Consider the following 12,645-nt stretch of genomic DNA (forward strand, 5'->3'; position numbering starts at 1 on the left):
ACTGTGATCCAGTCCAAGCCGTTTGTTAACAGCAACATTATCTTGGTATAATTCATTCAAATATCTCTGTATATTATACCATAATTATTCTGTCCTTTTAAAAAGTTCCTAATTAGAGTCACATTATCTGTTGTTTATTTTGAAGGCTTTGGAAATATTAAGCAGTGATTTGATTCCCTGATGAGCACCCTGAAAGAAAAAAAAGCACAGACATTTTGGACATGGAAATTTCAGGAAGGGAAGAGTAAAGAAACAAGCACCGATTATCTGCAGATATTCCAGAGAATATCTCCTCATCCTTCCCACTTCTGAATGTTCATACTACTTGAATTGGGAGACCAGTAGTCATGTGAGGAACACACTTTCCACAGAACCCTCCACATCTGCCGTAGACTTTGATTCCATCCTGAAAATAGGAAGAGGCAGAAATATAGGAGAATCGGGCACAAGCTGGTATCACCGTACATAGGCAGAAAAAGCAAATGCTTTGAATCATGCAGCTGAAATTAGCCAAAGTTTTCTATAACAATTACCTTTGAGGTTAAAGATCATACCTTTTCAGGATTAGTTGAAATTGGTGGTCATGGGAATCACATAATCTGAGATTCAGATTAGCTACTTGATGATTATAAACCACACTATAATTTAGACAATTCATCTCAATCCACATATTTTTCATCAAGGTGTCTATTTGCTTCAGTGAGGTTGTTAAAACCTCTCCCAATTTGCTGTCCTATATTTACATGATGTTATATAAGATTCTCACAGGCTAAATAAGAAATATACGAATTTATAATATAATTACTGCTTTCAGCCCAGTTTTCTCCCCCCATTTTATCACAAATTCTATACTTCAAGCTGTGTTTCTAAGGCTTCCATGAGATGTTTGAGGTTAATGGGGGAGAATATGACTTGTATACAGTTAAGGTCAAGTATTAAAGAGGGCACGTACTGCATGGAGCACTGGGTGTTCTACGCAAACAATGAATCGTGGAACACTGCATCAAAAACTAATGATGTAATGTATGGTGATTAAAATAACATAATTAAAAAAACTTTTTTAAATAAAAAAAAAGAACTAAGAAGGGAGATTTTTGTTTGTTTGTTTAAGAAAATCAGAACTGTTCACTGAGGAATAGGCTGACAGAGGCCGGTGAGAGGGGTGGCACAGATGTTCTCTCCAGTCTTCTTTCCATCCTTGGTCCAAAAGTCAAAGGACTGAGGACAGTTTGACAGGATGAGGCAAAAACAGTTTGAGCTCCTATATGCATTTCTGGAGAAAGTGAGGTGTTTTTTTTTGTTGTTGTTTTGGGGGTTTGTTTTGTTTTTGATCTAAAGAGGGAGGGCAGACAAGGAAACTGAGTTCCTAGAACATTTTGGGACAAAGACTGTTCTGAGATCAGGGGCTTTTGAAGTTGCCTTTCCTTTCAAAATTTTTCTTAGCTCTCAAGAATCTAAGTAAACAGAGAAGAAAGGAATGGCAGTAAAAATTCCCATTTAGGTACAATCTATTCCCAGATTGTTTAAGTAAAAACCTAATCTTGATTAAATGTCCTGGGAAATGAAAAGAAGTTTGCATTTCCATATGTAAACGTGGGCTCCACCAGTCTCCGCTTCATACCAGGCCACAGGTTTCAGGAAATATTTTCACGTGCAATATTTTTGGATCAAGCTAGAGATTCTCAGTAGATTAAATAATTAATTAATCTTTAGAATGGAACTTAAATAGAAGAAAAAGGAATGATTATACTGAATATTCATATCTACTGGTGACCTCTTTATAATTAACGAAAAGATATCTAAAAGCTGGATAAGTAAGGTCAAAATATTTCATTGAGCTCTTTTATACTGAGACCTGCTCAGAATATACTTTAGTTAATTTATTCCCATTCTTCTACCAAAAGGGATTAGACCTAAATATGCCAAATAAAAATTTAAAAATAGCTGTTTGTCCTAAAAGCTGACTTCTTACCCAAATGACAGAAATAATACAAAATTTAAATTCTTTGTTAATTAAAACTCGGTTTTGTAGTCTTCAAAAATAGAATGTTTTAGTCTATGAATATTAGAAAATTGAATTTCATTACAAATAATATTGATACAAGTGTAAAAAAAGTCACTTTTATCCAAAGAAAGAAAAACCATAAAACAGAATGGGCAGGGGCTGTTGATGGTGCTGACTGAGGAGCAACATAGGTGAGAGAACACTTAGAAAATAGATCCTGATTTACACTAGAGGGAGTCAAGCTAGCCGAGACACGGTCACTGTCAGTAACAGGAGCCACCTCGTCAAGTGTATGTGCCAGGACACTATGCAAAATTAGATGTGTCCTACCTGTAAAAGCCAAGTACCATGTTATCTGCATAAAGGCAGAGGAAAATATGCACACAACCATAAAAATAGTCCTAATTCTTACAGAAACTATAAAGAATATATGCTAAATGAAAAATGGCCAACCCATCACTAAATCCAAGCAGTGAGGTAAATAAACCAAACACCTACTCCTCACTTTGAAATATTAAAACCAACAACTCTTTAATAATTAAAATATAGCTAACGGTACTATCTCCTTTTGAAGTACATGAATTTCAAGTCATTAGCCCCAAACTTGTGCTAGATAGAATCTATATGCCCTGGCATTTGATATTTCAGGTTCAGATATCGGTAGCGTATACGTGAATTTATATGCATATAAGACCACCTATGTATATTATAAAAATTACCCCAGTTTCATTATATCATAGATTAATATTATGCCCCATTATATGTAATATGCCTCATCTATGCAATAACTCATTAGTCATTAACTTTATAACTCTAAAGTTAAGGTAAAGGACCTTTAATTCTAGTTCACAGCACAGAAGTATTTCAAACAAGCATTTTGGTCCAGCAGGACTTACTTGTGACCTGTGTATGATGACAGAGGCATAACTCCCCTGAGCCAGCCACTTTGCTGTGCTGGATATCTTCATTCCAGTTCCTGCCAAGTTAATGCTGAACTGTCCCTAGATTGTAAACAAAACAAAATAGATGAAATTCATAAAATATTTAAAAATGCTTGAAAGAAACATCTGAATTTGAATTATATAAGAAAGGCCTCAAATTGCTTTTCAAGGGTCTTCCTTTAAAAAATGAAAAAATATTTTTTTTGAGAGAGGGAAAGAGAGTGGGCACAGAGGAGGGGCAGAGGGAGAGGGTGAGAGAATCTTAAGCAGGCTCCACGCCCAGTGCAGAGAGAGAGGAAGGGCTCAATCTCCTGACCCTGAGATCAGGACCTGTGCCAAAATCAAGAGTTGGATGCTTAGGTGACTGAGCCACTCAGGTGCTCAAAATGAAAGAATACGGATACAGCTTCACTCTACAGGAAATGGACCAGCTAACATTTTTTTTTAATTGATTACAAATAAAAAAAATTGATTACAAATAACGTCTTCTCCATATGAGGTATCTGAATCAAAACCATATAATGTGATTTGTACAAAAGTAACTCTGTCCAACCCTAGGACTCTAAGACTTGACAGCTAGAGTTAGTGTTCTTGGAGCAATAGGCAAATCTTAACAGAAGGGATGTTCGTAGGGACTAATACCAGACTTAACATTTCTCCAATTTCTATTTTTGACCCCTTCTTGCTAACTTCCCTGATAATAATTCCCCTGTTTAATGTATTTTCTAGAATCTCCTGTCAACGTGCCCTTCTCTGTTGCCATAAAAATATTACTTCTTAACTCCACACACAAAACTACGGAATGTATTATTATTGTCCCAGCTATTATGTTCTTTTTAAAGTACCCAGAAGTGTATATGGGATGTGCAATGCCACATGATTTACACACAGTGTGTGAGCCCCCTAGTGGCTTTATGATCTAATTCTCTTCAAGACACAAGAACCCATTTTCATGTCAAAATTCTTCAGACTATCTCTGTTAAAAATTAAACCTTAAATGTCTGTTAATTGAGGAAATGTGTGACTAAAATGGGTAAAATTCTAGCACATTTATATGATCTTGCAGTACAGAATTACACATTGAAAAATAGAATTAATTAATGCTAATTAAGCCTATTGCCAAAGTTGAAATACACATAGATTCAGAGTGATAATCTTGGATCACATCACTATATCCCACAACCTAAGCCTCATGAATCTTGAGCAAGACTGTGATAAAATATTAGGGGTTACATTATATTATATGAATGAAAATTTCATCTTGTCATGAAAGCAAAATAGATTTCAAATATATATATTGTAAATTATTACTATTGCTAAAACAATTATATATCAATTTAGTTTATTGCTAAGAAATCCAAGTTATTTCTTAATTAAAACCAAAATAAATTCAATACATTTATAATACAATTTTAATAAATGGAGAATTTTCCCTATAAGAGAAATAATGTTTAGATAAATTCCAAACAAAAATTTATTACATACATCATTTAATTATAAATTTAGAACATGACCTGGATATTTCATTGCTGTATTCTCAGAGTCCAGAAGAGGGCTTGGGTACTCAGTGTTTTTGAATGAATTAAGTACATTATAAATATTAAATTTTAGTATTACACATAAATACACAATTACACATCTAAACCTTTCATATGCCATGATAATGAATGACATTAACACTAGACACATTGGTATTTTATACTGGTAAATACTTAAAAAAAGAACTAATTCTAACTACTCTAATACTTGATAGCCAACCTGATACAAGTTTTGCATTGAATATCTTCATCCTACATTAACTCATGAGTAGGTTTCTCACCCAATAAAGTTCCCTTAAAATAGAAATATATTCTGTAATGTAGGTTTCCTATGACCAGGCACCTATTGAATACCCCACTGGGGCCATAGAGTGTTTTCACAACCTAACATTCTACACTTTCACTAATCCTTTACCTGCCCACCCCCCACCCCGCCCCGCCCTGCCCAAGGTTGCTTGGAAGCATTCAAATGTACATACACTGGAAGTGAAAGGGAAAAATCCCGACTGACTATTGAGAGACTTAGGTGGTGTTAACACAATTGGTTGGACTAGAAATATCTATTGCTCCATTTCTCCAGACTAATTTTCATGAGCTTTACTTATGTCCTTAGTCCTCATTAAAAAGCAACATAATATAATCTCAAAGAAATGGTAAAACAATTCATCTGAAATTTGAGATAGTATTGATAGACCTAAAAATACATTTCAGTTACTCATTCAAAATTACCTGAGTGACAGACATGGTGTCGAGTACTGTGGCAGTACAAAGACATATCTCACTCTAAATCTTTTAAGTGAAGAACAGATTGGTAGTTGCCAGGAGGTTCAGGGTGAATAAGTCCTCACCCACGGTCAAAAGATACAAACTTCCAGTTACAAGATAAATTCTGGGAATGTAATGTGCAGCCTGGTGATTATAGTTAACATACTGCACTGTATATTTGAAAGTTGCTAAGAGAGTAGAAGAATAGAAGTAGAATCCCAAGAAGAAGATTTTGTAACTATGTGAGGGGATGGAAGTTAATTAAACTTCCTATGGTGATCATTTTGCAATATATACATAATCAAATCATTATCTTGTACACTTTACACTAATGCAATGTTATATGACAATTGATTTCACTAAAACTGGGGAAAAATAAATAAGTAAAATAGCATATGTGTATAAATAAATGTAATGAACTGTAGAGAATTATAGGACATATTACTTATTTCCATATAACATAAAAAAGGTACTGGTATGTTCCTATGGAACTTCAGAAGTAATAAATGATTGAATAAATTAATTATTTCAGTTCCATATTTCACTTAAGATTAAAATGTAAATCTCCTTAAACCTAATCTTTAACTTAATATTAGTTCAATGTAGCTACTAAAAATTTGTTTTTTAAAAAGTAGTATGAGGTTTACTACCTCTTCTACTCTCAACATTTTTTTAGATTAGGCAACCATAAGGAGTAAAATTCTAATAGCAAAATCATGAGTGAAAGATGATCCAAAGATCCAATAATTCAACAAATGGGAATATCTGTCCTTGAGTTATTAACTGCATCAAAGAAAAAAGTACTTATAGGTATAAGAGAAGAACCATAAAGGTAGATACAAGTTTTAATGTTCTACTTCTCTTACTGACTGGTTGGTTCATGGGTGCTCATTACACCATCATACTTTTATAATTTTAAAATGTGTTGTACGTATTTTATTATGAACAGGATCTATACTCTAATGCAATTATAATAAAAATTCCATTGGGGGGACGCCCAGGTGGCTCAGTTGTTAAGCGTCTGCCTTCAGCTCAGGTCGTGATTGAGCCCCGCGTTGGACTCCCTGCTCAGCGGGAAGTCTGCTTCTCCCTCTCCCATTCCCCCTGCTTGTGTTCCCTCTCTCACTGTCTCTCTCTCTCTGTGTCAAATAAATAAAATCTTCGAAAAAAAATTTTCATTGGGAATTTCTGTAGCTCTAGAGAACTGATTCTTAAAATTTATATGAAAAGACAAAGAAATTAAAATAGTTAAAACAATTTTTAAAAGAATAAATTTGAAGGACCCATACTACCTTATTTTAATGCTTATCAAAAAGCTATCATAACCAAGACACTGCTGTAAGACGTAGGTAGATCAGTGGAACAGAACAGTCCAGAAATAGACCCACATAAATATGTCCACTTGGTTTTTGACAAAGGTGGAAAGGTCTTTTCAACAAATGGTTTTCGGACACTTGGATGTCTACATGTAAAAACCATCAGACTTCACACAAAATTAATTCAAAATCAATCATAGGTCTAAGTGTAAAACTATAAAACTATACAAATTTTTGAAGGAAACAGGAGAAAATCTTTGTAACTTGGAGTTAGTCAAAGAGTTCTTCAATATGAAACTACTTGTACAACCCATATAGGAAAAAAATAATAAATTTGATTTCATTAAAATTTAAGATTTTTACTGTGTGAAAGACACTTAAAAGAAAGACCAGGAAAAAAATATTTGCAAATGTAACAAAAGACTTGTATCCAGAATATGTAAAGAACTCTCAAAATTAAACAGCAGGGAATGAACAATCCAATTTTTAAAATGAGCAAAAGACTCTAACACACATTTTACGAAAGTAGATATGCAGATGACCAATAAGCACATGAAAGATAGTTAACATCTTTAACCATTAGGGTGAAATGCAAATTAAAACCACAATGAAATTCCACAGAATATCAGGGGGGCAGAAGGACAGAAAACTTGACAATACTAAGTGCTGACAGGGAAGCAAAGCAACTACAATTTAAATCTTCACTAGTGGGAACACAAAATAGTAAAGCTACTCTATAAAACAGTTTGGTAGTTTCTTCTAAGTTAAACACACATGTACCATATGACCCTACAATCCCACTCATAGGGTACTTATCCCAGAGAAATGAAAATGTATGTTCACACAAATACCTGTACACAAATATGCATATCAGCTCTATTCATAATCTCCCCAAACTGGAATCAACCCATATTCTTCCAGTGAATGAATGGACAAACTATAGGACAATGGTACAACATCTGTGTGATAGAATAATTTTCTCAGCTATAAAAAAGGAACAAATTACTGATACCTGCAACAACACAGATGGATCTCAAAGGCATTATGTTGAGTGAAGAAAGCCAATCCTAAAAGGTAAAATACTGTAGGATTCAGTTTATATGACATTTGTATGACATTCCAGAAAAGGCAAAACTATAGCAACAGAGAAGAGATCAGTGTTTACCAGGAGTTAGGTCCAAGGGAGAAGTTGACTCCATGAAGGGAGTGCGAGGGGATTGTCCTATATGCTAATTATGATGATGGTAAAATGAATCTGTACATATGTTAAAACTGTATACTAAAACGGATAATTTTTCTGTATGTTACAAAATTTTTTTAAGATGTGAATGGGTGTAACATTTTATTTAAAGAATAAATTTTTCAATTCGCTTGCAAATAAAACCCAACAACATGTTATATGTAAGAGACACACTTAAAGTGATTCATAAAGGCTAAAATTAAAAGGATAAGCAGAAAATGTACAAGGAAAATGAATGTAAACAAAGAAGAGGGGCAGCAATCCTAAGGGACAAAGTAGAATTCAAGCCTCAAATCAGGAAAACATGAAAGAAACCATAATCTACAATGAAGAAATAACACGTAAATATTATGAATTGAATAACACAGCAACTTTTATGAAGCAAAACTACAGGAGATGCAAGTATACATAGATAGATAGAAACCCCCAATAGGAAATTTTAATATACCGCTTTTAGTAACAAGACAAATCAAGCAGGCAAAAATGAGAGAGATAATCTAAACAATGTAATAAAAAAGGTAGACCTTGCAGATATATATCAAACTCTATTTTCTTATAGTAAAAAAAATACATGTTCAAAATATTTAACTGGCTCTGAATATTCAAAATAGATGCTGGCCATGATCTACTGACATTGGCTGAATGTGGTTATATCTCTTGCTCTTATATGATCAGCATTAATTACAAAACAGCTGAAGAAATACACATTAGGTTTTATTGTCAAAGTTTTGTGGCTCTTTGAAAAGTACCAAACATTTTACTTTACTTCACTTTTGATATATGTATTCTAAAGTCACATCACACTCCTTAACTTCATCTTATATTGCAATGTGGCAAAGTTTATTTTCCCTAAAGAGTGCCATATGTATCCATTCTCTTTTTAGCATTCATGTCCCAGAGTGCCCTGTCATATGCAAACACAGAGGATGTGGTTTTGATGAATCCCAAACAAAATAAGTCCTTTCTGTGACATCAAACATCTGGAGAGGATTCATGCAAATGTTGTATAACTTAACACAGAATCTGGTTTATATATTTGACAGAACATCTCTAAGAATACTAGATATTTTTTAAAAGATTTTATTTATTTGTCAGAGAGAGGGAGAGAAAGAGCACGAGCAGGGGGAGCAGCAGAGGCAGAGCATAGAGCCCCATGCGGGACTGATCTCAGGACCTGGGATCATGACCTGAGCCGAAGGCAGATGCTTCACTGACTGAGCCACCCAGGCTTCCCAGAATATTAGACATTTTGTATTTTTGGTAACAGAAACCTCAGTCAGTTGAATAGAGAATGAATATAGATGGGCAAAATTCCTACTGACAGCACATACCTATCTATGCCCAATAACGTCTAACATGGGAAATAAAACTTTGCATTCTAGAAATATCTGGAGAGCTATGTGAGGGAGGCATCTCACCTTGATGAGTAGAGAGGAATATTCTATTACCATACTGGTTCTGCCTCTGTCTTTCTCAAGGATCTTGGATAGGTTATTAACATGGAATGTCTCTTTCTCCTAAGTATAAATTGGGATTACCCAGTGTACATCTTTCTCAAGATATTATAGGGAGGAAAAAGGGATTACATTGAAATTGGAGAAAAGGAGTTAGAAATTAATGGAAATAGCTATCTTACCATTTAAAAACCTGATTGTGCTAACACCTCTTATTCAGATTCCATGCTCATCAAGAAATATTCTATTTATAATAATTAACTTTTCTGTTATTTCCCATTAGGAAAGTTAAACGAGATAAGAGTTCTGATTCCACTTGACAGGTATATGATTTACTTGAATATCAGCTCTCTTGTGAATTTTGTTGATGTCTCAGTGACCAGACGTTACTCAATTCAACATGTAATAAAAAGGACTGGATTCCCAGAAATGGCAAACTTTCCAAAGTGATGGCATCTTTGAGCCCTTGTATCAGACTTTCTACAACTCTATGTGATTCTCAATTTACTTCTCCTTAATCACATCAAGTATTTGATGAGAAGGCACAGCGAGAAGGCACAGCTTACAAGAAGCATGGGTTGCTGGACAAAGTTGATCAGTCTTGACATGGGTTGATCATTGGAGAATGAATAATCTCTACTTAATCTCTATTAAATCTCTACTTAAATGGAAATGTTATTAAAAAAATCCAAACATGAGTAAAAATTTTTCTGAGGGGCACCTGGGTGGCTCAGTCAGTTAAACATCGGACTCCTGATTTCGGCTCAAGTCATGATCTTGGGTTGTAAGATCAAGCCCCAGGTTTGGCTCTCGACTTAGCAGGGAGTCTGCTTCTCTCTCTGTCTCCCTCTCCCTCCTCTTGTGCACTCTCTATCTCTAAAATAAATAAATAAATCTTTTAAAAATTTGCTGAGAATGCTAAAAAGTTTAGATTACACATCCTTGACTTTAGAAGAGGTGTCTGAAAAGACACAGTATAAGACTTCAGAGTTCATCAAGGTAAGGACAGTCTTGGGAAGAGAACTGAATAGAAGATGTGGGTCAGAGAGTCATATTCTGGGAAGTAGATCTATCATCTGACAGACCAATATGAACGAAGTGGGAAAGGGGAAGAATGGACATGGATAGAGCTAACCAGCTTCAAAGAGCAAATAAGAACATGAGCCTCCCCTGCCAAGTTATTTACCTTTAAAAATATAGCCAAGAGAGGAAACATTTCTGGAATGGCAACTTGAGGAGCCCTGTGGCCTCACTCTCCAGCAAAACAACCGTAACTGGTGAAAATTATAAAATATAACAACGATTTAAGGTCTCTGAAAACTATCCTAAGGTTCTACAACAAAGGGAAAACACTAATTCAAAAAAAATTATATCTAGGTAAAAACAGTGAATGTCTGTGACATTTGAATCATGACCTGCCCTCTCCTCCTACCTCAGCAAGATGACAGTTTTACTCTTGATGGGAACACAAGACTCTATTTCCCCAGCTCCCTCTTAGGGTTAGGTTTTCTCCCTGGGAGGGACAAACCACCAGCAATTCTCATCTCACCCAGTTCACAGAAGCTCTATTTACAGGCAAGAGTAGATGAGGCTCTGCCACTCAGTCCCTACTCATAGAACAGAAGACCTACCCTAGGCATGGTAGGCTAAGAACACAAGACTCAAATCATCCCTGTTCAAAATCACTGGTAGGGCAGAGGTTCTATGCTGAGAAGGGCAAGCCAAGAAGACCAGGGGCTACTGCTGTGACTCAGCATTCTGCTTAAAAAGTGGGATTGTTACTCTGAGAAGTTGGCCCTATCCCTAGATCCACAGAATTGGTACAATGTTTCTTCCTTATGAGAGAGTCAAGATGTAAGGACAAAAAGTTCCATAGCTTTTTCTAAGGGATATGAGCTTATCTGAGAGAGGACATGGGAGAATTTCAAGCCTAAAGATGCTATTGAAAACAAGATTTTAATGGTGTGTAGCTAAGAGGAATGGGGTGATAATTCAATGAGAGCAACAAGCAAAATGGTAGATCAAATTGGAGTTTAACAGAGAGAACCAAGGAAAGAGACAGCTAAGAAGGGCTCCTTTTGAGGTCTTACCTGACCTCAAAGACTGACCTGTAATACTACCCTGGCCAAAGGGCTTAAATTTAGTTGAATCAGACCATGGAGTAATTTACTCCTCCAGGATGTTATTGAAGAATAGAGCAATCATCTAGCAATTAGGGGAGACCAAGAGCTGAGTATGGTATCAGTAGATTCAGACCAGCTTAAAAACTTAATGGGGAGTTGGGAAAGAGACAGATATCCCAGCTAAAAACACTATCATTCCAGGAGATCTGAGTGACCGTGTACATGTCCAAGGCTGTGCCTTCCAAGGAGTGACATCAAAGACTGCACAGGGAAGACAGATGTCACTGAAATAGTCCTGCCAAGGAACTAAGCAAATAAATAAGCAAGCAAGCAACAAGTCCTAGAGGGGAGGGGGAGATTTAGTGTCCACAGTTACTAAAATATATGATCTAAAATGCCCAGTTTTCAACAAAAAATTGAGATATGCAAAGAAGCTGGAAAGGATGACTCATATTCAGGGGGAAAAGGCATTAGAAACTGCCTTTGAGAGGTTTCAGATGTCTGGCGGAGCAGATAAAGACTTCAAACAGCTATTATAAATATGTTCAAAGAGCTAAAGAAAACCATGTTTTAAAGAAAGGTATGATAATAACGTCTCATCAAATAGAGAATATCAATACAGGGATAGCAGTTACATTTAGAAAAAGAGGAAAAGGACAATTCTGGAGTTGAAATGTACAATAACCAAAAAGAAAAACTTCACTGAAGGGGCTCAAACAGTAGATTGGAGCAGGCAAGAGAAAGAATTGAACAGATATCAATAGCGAAGATATAATCTGAAGAACAGTGAGAAAAAGAATTAAGAAAAATGAACAGAGCCTCAAAGAAACAAGGGTACACCATTAAATGCACCAACATATGCATAATGGGAGTACCAGAAGGAAAGGAGAAAGGAGCAGAGAATATGTTTGAATAAATAATGCCTGAAAAATTTCCAAATTTTGGTGAAATTCATTAATCTATACATTCAAGAAACTCAATAGATTCCAAGTTTGGCAGATACACAGAGATCCACATACAAATATGTGATACTAAAGATGATGAAAGTCAAAGACAAAGAAAATCTGAAAGCATCAAGAGATAAATAACCACATATATAAGAACCCCAATAAAATAAATAGCTGACTTCCATGTTTTTATCTAGAAGCCAGAAGACAGTGGGGTGACATACTTAAAGTGCTGGAAAATAAAAACTGTAAGTTGAGAATTTTATAACAAGCAAATCAATCTTTCGAGAATGAAGGCCAGGCACCTGGGTGGCTC

General features: G+C 35.3%; 1 protein-coding gene across 1 annotated transcript in view; it reads right to left on the bottom strand.

Moving 5' to 3' along the window:
- Positions 1-316: 316 nt before the first annotated feature.
- Positions 317-12,645, bottom strand: part of ADAMTS20 (ADAM metallopeptidase with thrombospondin type 1 motif 20) — a 181,902-nt gene continuing 169,573 nt past the window's right edge. The window contains exons 38-39 of the mRNA XM_028123173.1: positions 2,902-3,006; positions 317-406 (exon numbers count right to left, since the gene is read on the bottom strand). Of these exons, the coding sequence (XP_027978974.1) occupies positions 317-406; positions 2,902-3,006 (195 nt within the window). The remainder of the gene's footprint in view (positions 407-2,901; positions 3,007-12,645) is intronic.

Source organism: Eumetopias jubatus, unplaced genomic scaffold (genome assembly GCF_037043125.1).
Source record: "Eumetopias jubatus isolate StellerSeaLion01/CBP00866 unplaced genomic scaffold, mEumJub1_p1.0 scaffold_8, whole genome shotgun sequence".
Classification (NCBI taxonomy): domain Eukaryota; kingdom Metazoa; phylum Chordata; class Mammalia; order Carnivora; family Otariidae; genus Eumetopias; species Eumetopias jubatus.